The sequence below is a fragment of the Aspergillus piperis genome (genome assembly GCF_003184755.1).
Source record: "Aspergillus piperis CBS 112811 unplaced genomic scaffold BO85scaffold_10, whole genome shotgun sequence".
In the NCBI taxonomy this organism is placed as follows: Eukaryota; Fungi; Ascomycota; class Eurotiomycetes; order Eurotiales; family Aspergillaceae; genus Aspergillus; species Aspergillus piperis.
This window is the reverse complement of record NW_020291600.1, coordinates 1-19,870: the sequence shown is the minus strand read 5'-3', so window position 1 is coordinate 19,870 and position 19,870 is coordinate 1. Positions and strand designations below refer to the sequence as shown.

The 19,870-nt window shown below is 50.0% G+C and overlaps 6 protein-coding genes across 6 annotated transcripts; 3 read left to right on the top strand and 3 right to left on the bottom strand.

The window, feature by feature from the left end:
• Positions 1-91: 91 nt before the first annotated feature.
• Positions 92-1,271, top strand: BO85DRAFT_449679 (cytochrome c1 heme lyase CYT2). The gene has a single exon (XM_025660203.1). It carries the CDS (start codon positions 168-170, stop codon positions 1,035-1,037), a length of 870 nt encoding a protein of 289 aa, XP_025514874.1. The 5' UTR covers positions 92-167; the 3' UTR covers positions 1,038-1,271.
• Positions 1,272-1,394: 123 nt separating this feature from the next.
• On the bottom strand, positions 1,395-2,288 carry BO85DRAFT_459722 (SNAP receptor PEP12; the record flags this gene model as incomplete). Its single annotated transcript, XM_025661672.1, has 2 exons — positions 1,395-1,919; positions 1,992-2,288. The coding sequence occupies 2 exons, from the start codon at positions 2,286-2,288 to the stop codon at positions 1,395-1,397; spliced, it is 822 nt and encodes a 273-aa protein (XP_025514873.1).
• Positions 2,289-2,706: 418 nt separating this feature from the next.
• On the top strand, positions 2,707-4,799 carry BO85DRAFT_373295 (nucleoporin NDC1; the record flags this gene model as incomplete). The annotated part of the gene is made up of 3 exons (XM_025656075.1): positions 2,707-2,839; positions 2,909-3,176; positions 3,239-4,799. The coding sequence occupies 3 exons, from the start codon at positions 2,707-2,709 to the stop codon at positions 4,797-4,799; spliced, it is 1,962 nt and encodes a 653-aa protein (XP_025514872.1).
• A 1,131-nt stretch (positions 4,800-5,930) lies between these two features.
• Positions 5,931-8,661, bottom strand: znfA (putative C2H2 finger domain protein). Its single transcript, XM_025655252.1, has 3 exons — positions 8,560-8,661; positions 6,640-8,504; positions 5,931-6,581 (listed from the first exon to the last, which is right to left on the bottom strand). Exons 2-3 carry the CDS (start codon positions 8,214-8,216, stop codon positions 6,083-6,085), a joined length of 2,076 nt encoding a protein of 691 aa, XP_025514871.1. The 5' UTR covers positions 8,217-8,504; positions 8,560-8,661; the 3' UTR covers positions 5,931-6,082.
• A 5,260-nt stretch (positions 8,662-13,921) lies between these two features.
• BO85DRAFT_28918 (uncharacterized protein) lies at positions 13,922-14,493 on the bottom strand. Its single transcript, XM_025655249.1, has one exon. The coding sequence runs from the start codon at positions 14,351-14,353 to the stop codon at positions 14,039-14,041; it is 315 nt and encodes a 104-aa protein (XP_025514870.1). The 5' UTR covers positions 14,354-14,493; the 3' UTR covers positions 13,922-14,038.
• A 1,542-nt stretch (positions 14,494-16,035) lies between these two features.
• On the top strand, positions 16,036-17,532 carry dspC (dual specificity phosphatase YVH1; the record flags this gene model as incomplete). Its single annotated transcript, XM_025661671.1, has 4 exons — positions 16,036-16,162; positions 16,203-16,434; positions 16,681-17,031; positions 17,094-17,532. The coding sequence occupies 4 exons, from the start codon at positions 16,036-16,038 to the stop codon at positions 17,530-17,532; spliced, it is 1,149 nt and encodes a 382-aa protein (XP_025514869.1).
• Positions 17,533-19,870: the final 2,338 nt, after the last annotated feature.

Genomic DNA, 19,870 nt, shown 5'->3' with positions numbered 1-19,870 from the left:
GCTTTTGTTGTCGGGTTTCCGAGGCGGTGAGCGGCCAGAATTTGCCCGCCTTTCCGCCCGATCCAATCGATTTGCAATCAAACCTCATGATCCCATCCACTCCTCTCGCTCCAAGTGTCGCGGCCGAGTTTCTGTTTGTCCCTCCACCCCAATTCTCATCTAGAACAATGGGTGCCGGTGCAAGTACTCCGTCGCCCGAGCCGCCTGCGGCTGGTGTATGCCCTGTTGACCACAAAACCCGCGAGGCCTGGTTGCAGCAGCACCAAGCATCTGGCGGCGCTGCACCTCCTCACCCTCTACCCTCCGAAGGTGGACAGGAATCGAAAGGCAAATCTCAGAGGCCTCTGTCGACCGACCGTGAAGTGAGCAGTATACCGCGCGCCATTGACACTACCTTCCAGCCGTCGAGTGCCGACTCGTCAAATGCGCCCGCGTCACCTTACGCTGCCACGGCCGCATCGCATGGCACCCCATCCAATGCAGAAGCTGAAACCGGTCATGACCCGAACACTGGAAACTGGATCTATCCGTCAGAACGGCAATTCTTCGAAGCTCTCGTGCGCAAGGGCAACACTCCTAGCTCTACAACCTCCGCCTCCGAACTGGCGACTACCGTCGCATCCATCATTCCTATCCATAACGCCGTCAATGAGCGCGCCTGGCAGCAGATCTTGCAATGGGAAAGCCGGGCCCCCATGTCGGACCCCGGTAGCAAGAAATGTGGAGGCCCGAAGCTGTATGCTTTCCGCGGTCTGGGTGTCGACCCGCAGTTCCTGAGCCCCCGCGCCCGTATAAATAACCTGATGGGCTACCAGCTTCCCTTTGATCGGCACGACTGGGTTGTGGAGAGATGTGGTGGTGAAAGGATCGAATATGTCATCGATTTCTACCAAGGGAAATCGTCGGGTGCAAACAATGCTCCCGGCCTGGCTGCCAATGCTGGACCCGGCAAGCTCAGCTTCTATCTGGATGTCCGGCCGAAACTGAACACAGTGGAGGGCTGCCGCATGAGATTCAGCAAGTTTATGGGACTGTAAAGCTCCCCAATGTCTTTCTTACGCTGCATCAGAGGCGAACAACGGAGTTTTGGGAACGGTCTTGGGTAAGCAACGCAGTGTACAATTCGTGTATAAGAGAAGCTATGTATGATATAGAGCATGGGAAGATAGAACGGCAAATGTAAATAGAACATCCTCGCTCCGTATGCGCCTGAGAACCCATAGCGATCGACGTAACAGAACACAACAAGCCGCCTGCAGTAGCGGAAAAAGCACAAGCACATGCGTAAACGTACATCGAGAGGATATCATCAAGATAGGGGACAGTCATGATAAGCGACATCCGGTGTCGTGGTTGCGGGAGTGGAAGCGAGAATACAGAATTAACGCTCAAGTCTATCCCAGGGTTGCCGCCAGGACGATGATAGTAAGGATAACAGCAAGAATGACAAGCAGACAGCAGGCCTTATTGCGCGCATTCTTCTGGTATCGGCTGGCGCTACGGAGCTCGACGTTTGCTCCACGAGTGTCATCGCCGACTCTTTCGACATTCTCACTGATAATGTCGAGCTGTCCACCTTGCTCATGAACAATGTGAGCCACGTCCCGGAACAGTTCATTGAGTTCGCCAACACTCTGCTCGATGTTGCGGATCTCAGCCTCGCGCTCGATAATGAGGGCCTCCTGGAAGTCCACTTCATCCTGGTTCGCGAGGCGGGGCTGTTCCTCCAACAGTTGCTCTTGCTGTTGCTGCTGCTGGTGATCAACCCCGGAGCCAGGCTCCGCTTCGTCTACGGCAGTCCGAGCTGCTGCTGCAGACGCTCGTTGCTTCTCCAAGGCACGACGCTGAACGGTCTGGAACTCTTCCAAGGTAGCTTTGAATTCGGACGACAGCTTCTGTTGAGTCCATTTTTGGGAGGGCTGGTGAGAATTACGTTAGCATTGCTTGTCCGATCGCAGCGCACTGGGGTGATGTATCTAGGTGTCACATACACTGACATCCTCCCATGTTTGGACCTTCTTGATCCCATCTGCGACATCCCTGAATCCCGCCCGAGTATCCTCCAGGAGCTTGTGGACTCTCTCGCGCACACGCTCGGTGTCTCGCCTCGTTCCCAGAAGGGCAATCTGATCGGACAACCGAGTGATGTTGGAGGTCAGGGTAAACAGTTGGTTGGAGAGACCCTCGGTCAAACGATGGAATTCGGGGTCATCGCGATATTGGGGATCGTCGGAGCGACGGAAAGTTGTAGGCTGCGCCTCTAGCGAGTTCAAGCGATCAAACGACATGGTGGAATGAGATGCGACAGTGGGTGGATGAAGGTGGGATCATCCGGCCGATGCAACCGGCCGGCTGTCTCCCTGCTAAAGTAGTACGTTATCGCTGTCAGGTGTCAATGGTTGCCTGGCTGTGTGGGTGCCATGATTCACAGGCAGCAACTCACTTGACGCCATCGATGGCTGGTGGGGTCTCACATGACACGGCGTTTGTGGCTGGTGCATGTTTTGATGCTTTGCCCGAAAAGCTTCACTTTATTGTCGCATCCGACGCCGACACTCCTCGAAGCTCCACTTGCCCCCCTTTGGAGCTTTCCGTCCTGACAGGCCGACCGGATACTTCAATTGCTTTTGTCACCTGATCATGCAGTGAAATTGTTTTGTTTCTTCTCTCCCTAGAGATCTCACAGTCCCTCTTCCACCTTGCACCATGGCTGCAGCACAGCCTCGCCCGTATCGGCGCATCTTGACCTCTGCGCTGCACAGACGGTTTGTTCATGCGTCGGCACTGGCGCTTTTGGTCTGCTATGTAGTGGCATTCGCTATTGGAGATAAATCGTCCTGTAGGTATACACCAACACCGGGTAGCGTTTGAAAAGTTGTGATCGCTAACCACCTGGATACCTCGATAGTCTTATGGGCTTGGTTCCCCATTGGAGGATGTGGAATTCGCACAGTCCTTCTCTTCCTATGCAGTCTCGTCGTCTTCGTCCTCCGTGTTGGTCAGATGCACATCGGTGCCAGGACAACCTCCTCCCCTCTCAGCACCTTCAAATACCTCGTTCCCCTCGACGTTATACAGACTTTCGGCTGGTACTTGTTCTCCGCCTGGTGGTTTAGTGAAGTCTACAGGTGGTCTTCTTCAAGTACTGCACACCTTGAGTTGGTGAACAGAGCTAGGTATGTTTCCTGCGACGACGAGCTTAAGCAATGTCTCGGATTTGCCTAACTAGTAATGGTAGACCTCACGAACGAGCAAGCTTGAACGAAAGAGCGATCTACCTTTATGCCTATCACTTTCTCCTGGCAGTCTCGCAGTCAGTGGCGCATCTTTACTACGACTACGATCGTGTCCCTCTTCCCGTTGCCAGGAGGGTCGCTGGCTCCGCTGATGAAGATAACCGGCTGGAGCTATCGATCTCTAAACGACTTCAGTCAGCGTTGCCGCAGCTCATCAAGGATGGGCTGAAACGGAGTATTCTGGTTTCCATTCTTTGCCCATTCGCATACGCATTCGTCCTCCGACGCCCGGCATGGCGCACCACTTTGTTCTTTGCAAAGCTCTTCTGGGATTTCCCGAGATCTGCCGCAAGCCCTCCCGGCGTTATCCCGCCAATCTTCGGAGTTATCGTGCGCACTTTGATCTCAGGAGGCCTTCTAGTTCTCTGCTGGCAGACAGCCAACCTCTTTTTCTCCGTGTTCCTCAGCAAAGAGCCCCTCAAGCGAGGCCAGCCCTTGACGGCCGAAGCCAAGGATCCCAACGGCAGCCTGCTGAATGGACTAAAAGCAAAGAAGGAAACTGTTCGCGCCTTCGCATTTTGGGAGCTGTACTTCATCAGCCAGAGATTTCCTGATCGCCGGAAAGCCATCTTCAATGACATCGATCGCGAGGAGGGGGCAGCTTGGTCGCAAATCTTGCAAGCCGCCACAGATGTGATCACGGGCGTTACCACTCGCATCAGCGAGGCCAAGAACCCATCATCTGGCCCTAAGCCTGCGCCAGTCCAGCAGTCAGAGCCCGTCCTTCACTCCCTGCCACGGTTGACAGACCCCCCTAAGGCGGACAACATCTTCGCTCCGTCTCCCAAGGCATCAACCCGCCAACAGAAAATCGGCGAAGCCTTCACCACCACCGCCAGAGCTTACGGCAACTCCCCAGACTGGACGCCTACCGCACGCGCCAGGGCCCGCGATGTCTTGGACCGCGCCTCCTCCGCCATGCTGAGCCCGGAACGCAAGCAGAAGCTGCTCGGTTCCTCCCAGGAGCTCAAGATGCTCACCGCACCATCAACCAGCAAGCCCGAGAACCTGCATCCCTTCCTCGCTCAGCTCCTCCGCTCCCCACTAGGCCGACTCTTCCGTCAAACCTACGCTCGTCGCCTCTCTGGCATTGTCCTCGGCACACCCCACGCAACCATCTGCTCCGTCATCGACGCCACTGAATCCCTCACCTGCCTTCTCATCAAGAGTCTCGCGGAGGACCAATACGGCAAGGTCCAAGCCGACGTGGCCACCGTCGTACGCCTCCTAACCGAGACCATCACGACCCTCGAACCTTTTATCAACGGTGGCCTCGACGCCCACTGGACAGACGTCAACTTCCCCCCATCCAGCAACCCGGAAGCACAAGCCGCGGCTCGCCGTGTCCCCGACGTCGACCTCGTCCTGGACACGATGAAGGCATCCCTGAAGGACCTCCTGTCCTCCTTCGGTCCTTACTTCAAGAACCTCGGTCTTGGACCCAAGGACTTACGACTGGCCAAGGGAGCTGCCGGTGTCGTAGAAGAGGATCCCTTTATCTAAGGGTAGTGCGCGCAAGCGCAAGCATGTAGTGTATGTATTGCTTGGGGGGTTCTGATTCGGGAGTTGGAGTGTGTCCTTGCTTGTTTACTTGACCGTTTTTATCACATCACATCACTCACATTCAACTTGGACCAGAGTTATACCTGTTTACCTTGTTGTATGGTATGGTCTACGTAATTGACTCCATCCATCTATTGCGCCACGATCACGTGCTGCAATGGATGAAGTCAGTTAGCTTTGACTGTCACTTTTCTTCATTCTCGTTACCCTTCGATGTTATCGTTGTTGTTGTTGTTCCTTGTGGCTGGTATTCCTTTCATAATGCCCCCCCTCCCCTTTCCCCTTGGAAAAGTTACGACCTAGACTCTGTGGGTTTTGGCTATGCATTGCTCTGGCGTTTTAGTGGGCAGGCAGTCAGTGAGTGTGTAACTGACTGTATGTATGTATTTTTTTTACTTGTTGACTTGATTTAGTGAATGAGAGGGTTTAGAGTTCATTTACTACTACTTACTGACATGAATTTCCCGTGGTGCAAAGGTCTTCTTTAATGGCTGTTACTCGGGATAGTAATCAGTATGTAGATGAGGAGTGTCTATCCGTCCATAGATGGGATTTTAGTTCTTTCTTAGTTCTACTTAGGTATATACATATACCTAGCACTTAGCTAGGTTCAGAGATGTTCTAACATGGACATACATATTCCAAGACAACAAGACAGGTAGGTAGATGGGCGCGTATTCGAAGCAAGCCAGCTGACCCAATCACCGTCGCCGTACAATGCTTGCTGTGGACGAGGTTACAAAAAGAGAAAAGAAAAGAAAAGAAAAAGTGACAAAGGGAAGAAGCAAGAAATCAAAGCAGGCCATTAATGCAAACCCAAACTCACGATCAGCCGCCCCGCCAAGAATCATCCGTCCAGGACTCCGAGTTTTGTTATCGCCAAAGAAACAGATTTGAATAAAGCAAGATATTTCCGTCATGTCACATCAATACCACTGTGCCCCGAGATCCGTTTTAAATATTCCCCCCCCCTTTTTCCGGTGAAATTTTGATACCCAGATTCCCCGTTATATGCTAAATGCGTCAAAGATTCAGGACCACAAATGGAAAATCCCCGTTGAACGCCAGGTTGGATCACGGGCGCAGTGATGAAATAGTTAGGGAGAAATGTGTGTATATGTATGAGAGAAGGTTAGATGAAGCATACTCTTGATAAGAGCATTAGCCTCATTCAGCAATCGGCCGGCGTGGGCATGTTTAGTCCCCACAAGGCACACTTGCTGTCAGCAACCACTGAGGACCTCGTTGATCTTATTTGATGCAAGCGTCCCACTTCCGTTGCCACTGCCATTCTTGGGCTCAGGAGGTGCTTCTTCCTTCATGCAAGCGTTCTCCAATATGTTGGTCCACTTCCCACTCGTACCAGCATGGCTATGTTTCAGATGCTGTCGGAAATGGTCGGCACGATAGAACTTCTTCGCATTGTTGCACTCTCCAAACTTGTGCACTGCTGTAAGATGCTCGAATCTGCGGTCCCAGTCTGGCTGTGGGAAATTCGGGAACTCTTCACCACAGTACCCGCAAATGTCGTGGGAAGGCCCAGAGCTCGTTTGGGCTGAAGAAGACGAGGGATGGAACGCTGCTTGATATCCAGGAAGAGCTGCGCAAGACCAAGAGTGACGCCGCAAGTGGAGGGAATTTTGATGACGCTCTGCCTCGTTCTTGTTCTTGAAGCGATTGTTGCAGTATAAGCATGAGTACTGCTTCTCCATCTCATGGGCACTGTGAAAGATGTTAGACAAAACAACCAGCCGCGACTGGAAAACGAGATAAATCTTACCGAAGTTCCTCTGGACTGTCGAACTTTTTGGGCTTCTTAGGACAACAATCGCAAATATACAGTCCGCCCATCTTCGGCCCTGCCGGCTTTGGCAGGGCAAGTGTCGTTTGCATGGATACTTTCCGAGCAGTGTCGACGCTAGATGGTTCCAAGGTGCCGGTACTTGGGGGATTTCTCGAGATGGACGGGCCCGGGAGATTCACGGGAGAACTAGGGTTGAGAATGGACTTATCATGGAAGGTGTCAAGGTCGGAATTGGGCGACAGTCCCCCGGGTGAGCGATCATAGCTCGTCATGCTGCTTCCCCCTAGAGAGAAGGCCGTCGAGGAGTAAGACCCAGAGGTTCGTAGGCTCAAGGATGAAGCAGCTGAGAGGCTTCCGTGACTGGGCGCATAAGGAACATTGACCGATAGAGAGTTGCCAAATGGATGGCCACTTGTCCGTCGCTGGGAGAGGTCCCCGTTACTCGTGGCCACGTTAAGAACATGTCTATCGCCAACAATCGGCTCACGGGGAGGAGAGGACGCTCTCCGCTTCGTGCCTGGCTTGGTAGCTTCCAAATAAGGTGGCGTTGCTTGTCGGACATTGAAGATTCGAGGGGGAAGCGATTCGTCAGTTGAGAATTCGCCTTCTATGTCAGAGAAGACGCCTTGGTCGTAGCTTCCTCGGTTTGATCGACTGGGCAGACTGGTAGTTTCGTCGTATAGGGGAGTCGTTCCACCGCCACGACGGCGCGACAGGTCGCGCATGTACCCTGGTTGGTCATAGTCCACCGCAGACGATGGGGCACTACTCTCAACGCTTGGACTTCGCCCTCCAACATAATCTTTCCAGCCAATCTTGGTCCCAGGCGATATCCCACCCGACTGGTAGCTACTCGGCCACCTGACATCAAGACTAGACCCCTCGGAACCACCGGGAGAAGGGAGACCACCAAAAGTCCTCGAGGGTATAGTGAGGGTTGAAAGTAAGCCCTTGTTCTCGCTACCAGAGCTGATAGACTGTCGTGGAGAAAGCGGTTTTCCTATTTTCGACAAGAGGTGTTGGTCGTAGGCATCTGATGAATCCTTCACGCTTCGTCGAGAGAAGTCTCTCTCCCCCTTCAAAATCGGGCTGGGACTGTTGACTGAAATGGCGTTCCGGAACCCTTCATCCATCGGTGGTGGGGGTTCAATTCTGATGTGGGCCTCGGGACTCCTAGAGAAAGGTAAACCGCTTTGTCGACCATCTAACTCGTCGATAGCCATTCTATCACTTTGAGGCGAAGCTTCCGGGCGACGGTGACCGCCAAAAAGACTAGAGTTGGGATTTATCGGAGCAAGTTTGTGTGGTCCTCTAACATTTGCATGCAGCCAGCCAGCGTCGTAGCCGTCCTCAAGGTCACTGATTCGGGGGGGTGGTGGTAAAGGCGGAGGAGCGAGATTGCTCATTGAATTCGTTGGAATAGGCATAGGTCCCGAAAACGATTGCCCGGGCATGTTACAAGGCGATCTGGCGGGGGAATGCTGGTGGTCGAAACTACCACTGTTGAAGTCATACACGTTAATCGAAGGAGGCGCAAGTCGCGGAATGTCCATCGTACACAAGAATTGGCGAGAAGCTGTTCATGGACAACAGACAGGACTGGTCAAGGACGTGTAAGCGTGCACTGGCGTAGACGATACAAAGCAGTGTATATCGTTCTGGTGAATAGCTCGCGAAGCCGGAATTAAAGAACTGTGACGAAAGATCGATGTTCTTGACAGAAGAACCTGCTTCTAAGTTTCGTTCCAAATGCTGCGGGGGTTGTCGGTAAAGGAGTGGACGAAGTCAAATGGTTGTTCTGCAGCAGGGAAGTGGCAATCCGGATAGATTAAGCTTAAGTCCTGAGTAGTCAGGTGAATTTGATCGCACACAAATGATCGAACGAGAGCACGCTACCTGACTAGGAAGAACTTAAGTGTTCTCTCTGGAAGGAACCGTTGAAAGTACCAGCGATCAACTGTGTTAGTGGCTTTCTGTCAGTTGCGCACAAGCTTGCAAAACTGTCTGTATGCCATGAAACTGCCGGATAGCGGCAACTTAACAACGAACGGCGCAGAGACCACAAAACATGCTGAAGGACGTTGACTGGAATAGATTGGCGCTCGAGGATGGGTGCGGATTTGAATGTGTCGAAAAATGAGAAGGGAATCAGTCAGAAAGGGGCTGGTTCTTCAATGCCTACACCTGGAGGCTTGAAGTTGATCGACACCTGAGGGTGCTTTCTCTAGTGAAAATCGGCTACTCGGAAGCGAGCTAGATGGCGCGGGAAAAAGGTGAAATAACAAGAGGAGAAAGACGAGGAGAAAGAGGCGAAAATGGGATGTTGTCAGAAAGCTGAAAGTCACATGCACCTATTCTCAGCGACCAGAAGGCGGATTGAGGCGCAATGCTAATGGCGGCGGAAAGAATGGATCGAGGGCGATGGCGGGCGGAGGTCGCGGAGGCGAAAAAGAAGACCTGCAGGCGCTGTGGTGGATGTATTGGAACTGCCGTTGCTAGGCGCAGCGGATATGAAAACCGAGAACAGAGGTGAAGCTTTGGTAGCGGACCAAGAAAGTAAGAGACGTGGTGTAGATGTAGTAGATAGATAAATAGATAGATAGATGTAGGATGGGCAGAAGAATGGTGTGGTTGCAGACCCCGGCCTTACGGTCCCTACAAGGCTCGGAGAAAGGAAATGGGCTGTAATTGCAAGGACTAATTCCCTGTTTTTCGTCTGTCTCACAGTCGGGGGGTTCTCGATTTGAGTCTCGCTCCGTAGGCACCCAAGAAACGGGCAGAATTCGAGGCTGAAAGGGGGGGTAAATGAAGAGGATAGTAGTTGATACGGCCAGACAGAGGAAGTTGAAGAGAGGAGAATGGAGGGAAGAAGGCAAGAAAGGCAGATAATATTAAGGTCGTCTGCGATGATGATACAACATTGGTATTTGAACATCCGTTTCAAACTGGAGTTTGGTCCGAGTGGGCACCTTTGAAGTTGGGCTGGCCAACGGGAGCAGCGTGCCTTTCCCTTCAATGTCACGGCGGTAATGCACGCAGCACCAGCGGCAAATGAAATTTGCAAGGTCAGAAATTCGAAGGGGGGTCATGTATGGAGTATAATACCTTCTAGTGACCGGCCTACCGGGCTGGATGGAGCAGAGAAGCTCCAGCGAAGAAGACAAAACAGCAGAACCAGGAATAAATAACTAACATTTATATTTATCATTTGAAGCACTGATCGCAATAACAATTATTCTAGTCGTTCTTAAAGGCCACATTATTCATCCACTCGTCAGCACTTCCTTTTCTCCATCCCCCTTTCCCTCGTTTTTTTATTTTCTTTAAAAAAGACCCCCTCCTTTTTTCCCTTGCCTTGTTTGACCATCATCTGCGAAATCTACTTGCCGCTCGTCAGATTACATGTGGTGGTTATTGCAGTACGGCAGAATGTAAAATTACCAGATACATACAAGACAAGGGCCTTTCTCCCCAAAGTCAAAGCAGCCCGGAAGGAATCATAACATTCAGAAAGAATCTAATCAAGACAACAAAAGGCAACTGGAAATTGTCTGTTCTCCCCACTATTTATCCGATATTCTGTTGATATTCCTTCAATGGGGGCTTATCAACTCACTCAACCTAATTCTCTGGACTCGAGAACCACGCCGTTGCCATAGCCCGCGCGGGATAGTAGGAAATCGTCGACCAGTTTGTATGGATCGGCCAGGATGTTAATTTAATCGGAGGGTCTTTAAAAGTAAGCAAGCGTAATCGCATGAATCATTTAATATCAGCTTGAAGGGCGTCATCTATCAAGTCGCTTAGTGAGGTGCAAGCGGTATGACACACCCAAAGTCATGCTCACTCACTGAAGCTTCTGTGAGCCTTCTACGCCGTCCTTAACAATACTATAACCTACCTTCCTGTTTGGGATTTTCCCTACGAAAGTTTAATCCGCCTTATGTCTTCAGACCATGCTTATGCGTGTCCCGTATCGACCTCTCCACCTTGCATACTGCCATGCAGGCGGAATTCCGTAAGGCAAGTGCCTCAAGAGGAAAACAATTCACCCGCCTAGGAGGAGAAGAGGGGGTGTGGGATTATGTGTGTAAATTTTGGTGATACCCCATATACCTCGATATCCATCGTCACCCGGGTTAATTAAAGGTGAAGCTGGTCAATCCTCAGAGTGATGAGAGTACAGTACTATTGACGGCAGAAAGAGGGGACACGCATTGGATATCACAGACCAAGTAGTCCCCACGTGTCTGGGTTTCTTTTCTTATGACTTTCCTTCCTCTTGCTTTTCCCCATCCGCAAGGCGGCAAATAAACAACACAGGATGGATTATGACTGAAACCCGAGCAGGCATCTTATGTACCACAAAAGGTATCTTGTTCGACCTGGGGCTACAGAAATGATGAATTAGGAAGCTTGGATCCAACAGACCGAACCGAGTCAGGGAACTGCAGGTGGAAAGCGGCCAGGACTTATTCCAGATGCAGAGCGGTGAGGCCTCGGGCTAACCGGATTGGTTCTGACAGTGCAAGGACGACTGGGGACGGTTAGATTGGAATGAGGCAGTGCTGGTAGTTCAACTTTTAGTGCCATGTTGATTCTTCGGCACTCTGCTCAACTTGTGTCCCACTGGATACCAGCCATTACCTCTGACAACGTCTCATAGGCTCGTCTTCTTCTCCCCTCTTCTCCAGTCGGTGCTCCATTACTACGATTACTTACACCATTGGGCTGTGGTGGGAAAGCAAAAGGTAAAAAAACAAGGTTTTTGCCCGTCATCAGATAATGAGGGCGCGAAGATTTCAGGGCACAATAATCAATCAAAAGTGGCAGGTTGAATGGGTTAGAGGGGCCCGTTCTCCACGGTGGTGACTGTGGTAACTCTTAGGCGAATGCCCCCCATGCAATTGTAAGCAACATTTCTCAATTTCAGTCCAAGGCGACCAAGTTCTTGTCAGGTACCTCTCATCGGCTTAGCGCCCATCCAGAAGTTCCGGTGATACTATGCTCCCAGCTACTAGTAGATATTGCGTCGACTTACTGCGGGTCATACTAGATACATACAGTGAGTGGTACACTCTCATTCTGAAGAACTGAACGTTTCAAAGGAATTTGATAGGGGAGCATAGAATACGGAAAACACTGGGGCTAGCTAGCCCAATCTCAAGTATATTATCAGAATCATTATTTTATGTCTGCTTTTTATTTACTTACCCTTCTGGGTGTACCTTCAGCCCGGTACACAGTAACTAACATGTAGAAGTTGCCAAAAGAGTGGTATGCAGCAAGTGTGGTTGCTTTGCTTTGCCCATTATTTTCTCCGTCGCCTTACCCGCGCGCGTCCATTTTTCGACAAATACAGGGACAGCATCATTTTTAAGTTTTACGAAAATTACCGCCACCTTTTGTGTTTTTCCTTTTCATCATCATCCTGCTCCTTCATCGTCATCATCAACATGATTATAATCATAATCACACAATTACCTCCCCAATTCAGGGATAATTCCAGAAAAGAGGTCCATCAGTTCATCCATCCAAGGTAGGCAATAACTCAGCAGAGGCAGGGGCCCTAAAGCCGACCAGGCCGGAGTAGGGTACCGAGTGCATCCTAGGCCCCAAGTGTACTTTTCCAACCGACTCCAACTTTCCATGGCGCCCCACCGTGAGTTGTTGCGGAAGACCGTCACAACGATTATTAGTGGCCCTGTTGGGCTTGACCCACTGCCAATCATGGTCTAGCGGGGTCCACTTCTGGCCTTAGATACATGCACTGCCACATTGTTGTCATTTGGCATTTCCCCCCCGTCGCACCTTGCGATCCGAGGAATTCCCTGGAAACACTGGCATAAGGGGATGTGTGTAGGAAAAGAAGGGGGGAAGGGCGGGCCATGAATTCTAGGTAATCAATTTTTCAATAATTTCATTTTCAAAGGGCTGAAAATTAAGCGAACGGTGCTTGCTCGTGGAATTCAACATTAGAGGGGTGGGTGGGTGACTATCTATAGCTGATAAGTAGATAACGCTCTACGGTGAAGAATAGCAACAAGTAAGAGACACAATGCCAGACACTTTGTAGTAATAGAGAAAAAGAAGAGAAAAATACTCCATAAATTGGCCTAGGCAAAAGAGAGACATGAAAATTCTGAACATAACTGCGGAGTAAGCCAAATTTTCTCTTCATTGATCTTGTTTCTGCTCTCCGGTGGATCATCAGTTGATTGTCCCTTCCCTCTCTGATCCAACTTTCCCTGCTCGCTCTTTTCGTCTCTATCTGTCTCTCTCTCAGACTCCCAGCCAGCTGGCCAGTCAGCAAAAGTCGGCCCTCGTCTCGGGTCCAGTCCCATACTAAGTAAAGTAAGTAACCCATAACCCGGACTTAACGGATCGGAAGTAACAAGCGAACTTCTATCCGTCCTCCGTCAGTTTGAGGTACCAGGAAAAGGGATCAGGAGTAAACTGTAAAAATAAATAGTAATTATAATAATAACGAATAAAATAGAATGAATAGGAAGGGGGGGAAACAGATCTGCGTACAAGGCAACTTTTTGCAAACAATAAACACTTTAGTCTACTATCCGACTCTGGTCTGGCTGTACTTTCACGAAAATGAAAGTTATCTAATTCGTATTGTCAACAAGACCAACTAAACCACCCCCATTTTTGCCACAATCAGCCTGAATTCCTCCTGCGTGGACCATATTTCACGAACCTATTGTGTAAAAATGCAATCAATCAATGCGCACCACCACCACACACACACGGCATCATCTGCGGTATTAATGACAATCCACCACTCAGTCTCTACGGCCAAGAAACGGGGCTGGGAGGGGGAAGACTCAATAAAACTTCTTCTTTTCCCTCTATAGTTCTAGTATTAGTTTTACTGCTAAACTGCTATAGATACAACTTTTCCCTTGGGCGAATCTTACGCGCCCACCGACAAAACCCAACCTAATTAAACCTAACCGTCGCACAGACTGAACACGCACTCATGCATCCACAGCTTAGTTAGTTAGTTAGTAGTTACCCAGGTGGTTGTAGTGGTGGCAATTCGGGGGAACTACACCGTTTGTGTGTGGTGGCACTTCGGTTTTACCTCACAGGAAGTTACTAGTAGTACTCCGTAACTAAACCATTTATCTGGGTAAGTAGGTCCTTCAAGAAATTCCAATTATCGGACTTTATTGGCCCGATTCGTGCAGGGTAGCAACACCATGGGACAACTAGCATGGGCATGCGAAGGCCAATGAGACCCCCGGTCGCTTGTGTCCTATCCGCCTAGCTACCTACACTACTACTATACTAATTTAACTCCATGGATTCTTAGTGCAGCAGGGGTGGGACATCAGATAACCATGTCTTCTTTGATAAGTTACTATACTACTGTAAGTACTAAGTAGGTCAGTAATGGGCTGGTTTGGATGGTTCGTTCCGGTATATTGACACCCCATACTGTAAGAGGCAGGTACAACAGGTTGAAGAGAAAAAAGGATAAGGCAACCCACGCAAGCAAGGAAAAGAATGTAAGAAGGAGTAGTAGTAGTAATAATTGTCCGAGGAGAAAGGTCGGGTTAGGCTCAGCATCTCTCGTACAAAAAGCGCCGTCAGCCTTAAGCCTTAAGGGGCTGCAGACTAAATCTCGTGCACAGGCCGTGTCTTGAATTAGTGATCGATAGTTGATAGGTATCATGATAGTTTCCGACCCTGCAAAGCAACCATCACCTACCGCACCTATTTCTGGTCATATCAAATGATTTGGTCGTATTTGGCATGCTTCAGTCATGTCGGGAATCCATTTAATTTGTAAGGCTGCATATGTGGACTAGAAGCCAAGTCATCAGACAGTCCACAACCCACCCTGCAATATGGTTACCCTGCGGGCTTTCTGGGTAAAATATGGGTGGTTGGTTACACTGCCATGATAAGATAGCCCTTGTTTTCCTGCAGGTGGGTAGCAAGTTGTTTCTAAATGCGGTTCATGCTTGCTTCTTCTTGTCCAAGTATTATCGACTTCTTGATTGGTCACGGGAGACTGAATCAAGCATTATCTACCGAGCATTTACCTCTTGCATGCGCAGTGGACCAAGAAACCTGGTTGTTTCTTGGCCTGTCAGCGATTAACGCTTGCCTGGGTCGTACCTATGCAGTACCAGTCTCGGCGACTGAAACTGGTTGGCAGCCAATAAATGCCAGCAATGGAGTGATTATTGCTGGATGGATGGATGGAACACGTACTCGATACGTACTACAGGTAGGACTTTGCTTTAGCCAGGCAAACCACGTCTCACCGAATATGATATAATCAGGCGCTAGGGGATTCACACGCCGAACTATACCTGCGCAAAGACCATATAATTGGATTGCACACTCTTGACCATGATACCACTAGCAATCATCTCGGCCGGACTATAGTGCGATTTCCATTCCAGACCAGCTCTCGAAGCCTTGGCAGCAAACAAGGCCTAAGCGATGAGCTAGATCGACGACCGGAACCGGCGACTTCTAGCTGCTTGGGTACGCACTAGACTAGTATTACGAGCACTAGCATCTGAGCCTGACTGTCCGAGGACTATCTAACTATCTACCGGGGGCTGTTTTGGCCTCCTCGGCTCTGAATGTGACGGATCAAACGACCTATTGATTTGGTCGAGATCGTCTCGATAGTTGCAGTAGTACGACAAGGCCTTTCCTGGTTTCCTATCAAAAATTGCCGCTTCAATTAACCAGGCTGATACGCCGACGGCGTCAGGCCAATATTGCTCCGGACATATCACGCCCTCTGAGCCAGCGCCTCTGTGCCACCAGGGGCCTAGATGAGGATCACGCTGGTAGCGGGAGGGACCCGGGGATCCAGGAGCTGGATGCGCTGGCTAATGGGGAGCCAATTGCATGTCACACATCTTGTAGACTTGCGGGATGGATGAGGGGTAACGAAGTGATTAGAGGAACCAAGGGGGCTGTGCAGCGTGTAATTCACTCCTCTAAAAAGAATTATTGCCAATGATCGTATAGAGGAAGAGCGTAATACGCTGGGCCAAGTCCGTGCTGCATGCCAAAGCCGGCCGAAGGAATGACCGTTAAGTTATGCGGGGTCTGTCTTAATGCCTTAGGTGTCAAATTCCTACTGCTGGTATGTTACCCTTACCCTTGCCCTACACCCTAAGTTTCTTCCTTCATGCCGCCATTGCAGGATTGCGTCCAGCCAATCAGGTGCCGTCACAATTTCTTGGCGCCATATCGAATGTTCAGGTCCGATCTTGGCTATCATTCATGGCCACTCTGCCTCTTATCATCGTCATACTCTTTCGCATTGTCGACCCGATCTAGAGCCATCATTATTCATCTAGATCGCTGTTTCGATAGATTGTCAACATGGCGATGAACCAGATCCCTGGACAGAATATCTATGTTGGAGGGTTGGTTACCTTGTCTCTCACTTTCTGTTACCATACTAAGCCTTCCTTTGGCCCGTCATATGATGGGCCAGGGTCCAAGAGGGGTTATAGTGCTCTGCTCTCAGGAAGCTTGCTAACACCGAGTTGCACGTAGCATACTGGCACTCAAGAACAAGGCAGCCTTGACTCGAGCAAACATTACACATGTTGTTTCCGTGTTACGCCTCCAACCAGCTGAGGATATCTTCGAGTCTTTTCAACACCACTGTATAGAGGTCGACGATGTCGACGATGAGAACTTACTAGAACATTTCCCAGCTGCTGTAAAGTTCATCCAGTCCGGTCTTGATGCCGGCGGAGGAGTGCTTGTACATTGGTTAGTTTAGTCCCCCTCGTTTATCTGCTCTTAGGATATTTCGACGTGTTTCCTTGGTAAGACCTGCTCTCAGGTCTTTACCCGGGACTGGTACCCTACCCCTTCCTATTACTTTAGTCCCGTGCTTTTATAATGCCTGCTGAAGCCGTGTTTTAACATCACGTGATTCATGATGTTCACTTGACCTTGTGTAACAAAGGTGTTCGATTGCGCTTCTAAAATGACCAGCGTGCTGACCGTTAGTAGTGCGATGGGAAAATCCCGATCAGCCACTGTTTGTATCGCGTATCTGCTCAACCGTCAGCCTAGCGCACTGACACCAGAGTCCGCTCTTGACATCATCAGACAGAACCGACCGCTATGTGAGCCAAATCCTGGGTTCATGGAGCAGCTCTCCGTCTACCATCAGATGGGATGTCCAGATGATGTTACCAGCCACCCCCTCTACAGCCGGTGGCTTTACCGCCGCGAGGTGGAGGAGAGTGTAGCATGTGGTCGAGCACCCGAGATGAAGTCCGTGCTGTTTGAAGACGAGCAGCCGCGCCAATCACAGGAGCCTGCGGGTCGTATGACAGAGATCAAATGTCGCAAATGCCGGTTAGTCTTGATTACGATCCTTTCGAAGCTTATCTATGAGCTCCTCCTGACCATATCACCAGGCGCAAGTTGGCGACCACGCAATTCATCATCCCCCATACCACTCAAAAGAACGCCAGAGCATCCACGGCTGATTGCGCTCATGTCTTCCTGCACCCACTGACGTGGATGCGCCCGTCGCTCTTTCCTGGCACCGATGGAGAAACCTCCAGCTCGCCTTATGGAGCGCCGCCAGAAGACGCCCCTTTGTCTGGCCGTCTGACTTGCCCCAACTCGTCCTGCGGAGCTAATATTGGCAAATTTGCCTGGCAAGGTATGCAATGTAGCTGCGGCGAGTGGGTTGTCCCTGCGATTGGCCTTGCAAAGGCCAGGGTGGACATTTCCGAGAGGGTCAACATTATCCGCGGACCAGGCAACTTGCCAGCTGCGATGGGCATTCGTCTGCCGCCTGGAATGCGGTCTAATCCCACGGATGAGAGCAACGGACGCGGAAACCTTTAGACTTTGGTAGCGCTACCTAACGTTGACTTCGCCAGGGGTAGATCACGGCGCAGCAAGGCTCCGTCAGAAGTCTAAGCATGCTCGTTGATAGGCTCCCTTAGCCACGTCTTTAAATGACGAACCAGCGGGTCGCAGAGCCAAATTACGTCACGTGGCATTAGAAGCGGCACCATCTGATTCCAAAGTTTAGGAAAAACGATAGTTGAACTGAAAACAGACAGAGATGGTCCGTGAATAGACGGGCCACGCACGCAAGTGTGGCGTTCAGAGCTTCTACTATGGTATGCGGAGGCTGGCGGAATAGCCCGAATCCGTACACTATTGAAGGCACAAAAGGAAGGACACAACGCAGCTATGCACAATATAGACTCGGGTCTAGACTAGATTTGGGTATGGTCTGCGCTCGACAGGTTTCAGACCCTGATGCCGATCATCCCGCGACAAGTTGGAACAGAGAGCAAGGTCGAGATAGACATACAGTTTACTACTACCGGTCCAGCAAGCAAGAACCCAGCCAATGAGAGCAAATGCACCACACTAGCTTCAGCTATCCCAACTCAAGCCTCGGCGGCTACAAGCCAGATGATCTTATCAAATCAGTTAGCCTAAAAGGACTGATTGGATTCAGCTCGTGTCGGGTGGGAAAGAGGAAGGGAATGAGAGGGGGGAAATTGTAGAACTTCTAAGCGCTAGGACCTGTCAGGATCCAGGGCATAACCCCACCGACCCCACGAGGCTGTTTTAAGGCAGCCCCACGGGCCCCAGCTAGCAGCACCCAATCAGGCGGTGACGTAAGACCCAGGATCTGCGAAGCCAGAAGGGCAGATCGGGGAGAAAAAAACAGAGTTCTCGGGGCCTGGCACAAGTTCCTGGGCCTCCCCGATGACTAATGATTCCCGGCGCGCGCGACAACTGTAACTTGCCAAGCCTGCTGCTGCTTTTCTGCTCATCCGGGCTAGGTTGGGGAGGGGGGGAAAGAGAAGGGTGGGTAGAACTAGCGAAGGTCTAGGCTGCTTCACTAGCGCCGGCACGGGGGCTGTGCAAACTGCTCTTACGCAACTGGGGCGCGCTAGCCATGGATGAGCTGATCCCGGGCTGGTACATACCGTATTTTGAAGATTACCTTTCTTTCCGGTATTGTTGTGGTGCAGGGAAGATTGGGTGTATTTTTCATTTCATCTGTATTAATGCCTTGTATATACCATTAGGATGGAGTAGTATAATGAAGTGGCAATCCTGCATTCATCATCATCATCATAGGTTACTTACTTACCTGCCTAAACAAGTAAATTAGTAGCTACCAACTACTCCTGGATAATCATTCTCTCATCCCATACCACGAGATCCCTTACTCTAAAGACAAACTCCCCCAAGCAATATAGCACTATACTCTACTCTACCTCCTACCCTAATAAAAACCAACAGTACGTTATCTACCATGCCCATACCTCCTCCTACTACTACTACTACCTAAAATATTCTAGTCTCCGCCCTACATGACGTCAATCTCATCTCACGATCATCCCAAGTAACATAAATTACTATCCAGTAGGAGACACAGTATAAGATGTAGTCATTAATCTTGGCGTTATTTACAATCATCATCCCACCAACCAAACCAAACCAATCCCATAAAACCAGAACATTAACAATAATAATAAAACAATGATAATAATAATAATAAAGAGAGGTACAACGATATGGGATAAATCTAACCCGCCCTACAGGGCAAAAAAACCACTATCTATTCTATCTATATCGCGGGCTGAAAAATGGGGTTTGGGGGGAGGGGACAACTAGTTAACTAGTTGATTAGTTACCCCCTGTACTATGGGTGTATATTCTGTATATAGCTGAGTGCATTAAGAACATGGGCCAATATTGGGACGGAGAGACAGAGAGCGAGAGAGAGAGAAGGAGAGAGAGGACTGAGAGAGAGGGGCTAAGAGTTAATCCTGGAAGATTGGGATTGGGTGATACTAAGTTGCACTGCCTCGTTTGGGGATCCACTGCTTTGCATGAGGAGTTTCCCCTTGTCTTTCTAACTATCTTTTTTCTTAGGGGAGTATTATTACTCTGTAGGGGAGTGGTCAGGAGGAAAATGAGGGGTGAGTTATTTACCTGCCTAATATGTGTATTACAGAGTTGTTGATGGGTTAGATGGATAGATACATTGTCTAGTTATCTATAGTATATTGTATGTGGTATTCATCTAACTACGCATGCATCACATCGATGCTTAATTTCATCGCTTATGGAGCATAGTGCATGTGACGGGTTTCTGGGCATGGTCCGCGCGTTTTCTATTTCTCTGTCATTCTTTTTTTTTGGGGGGGGG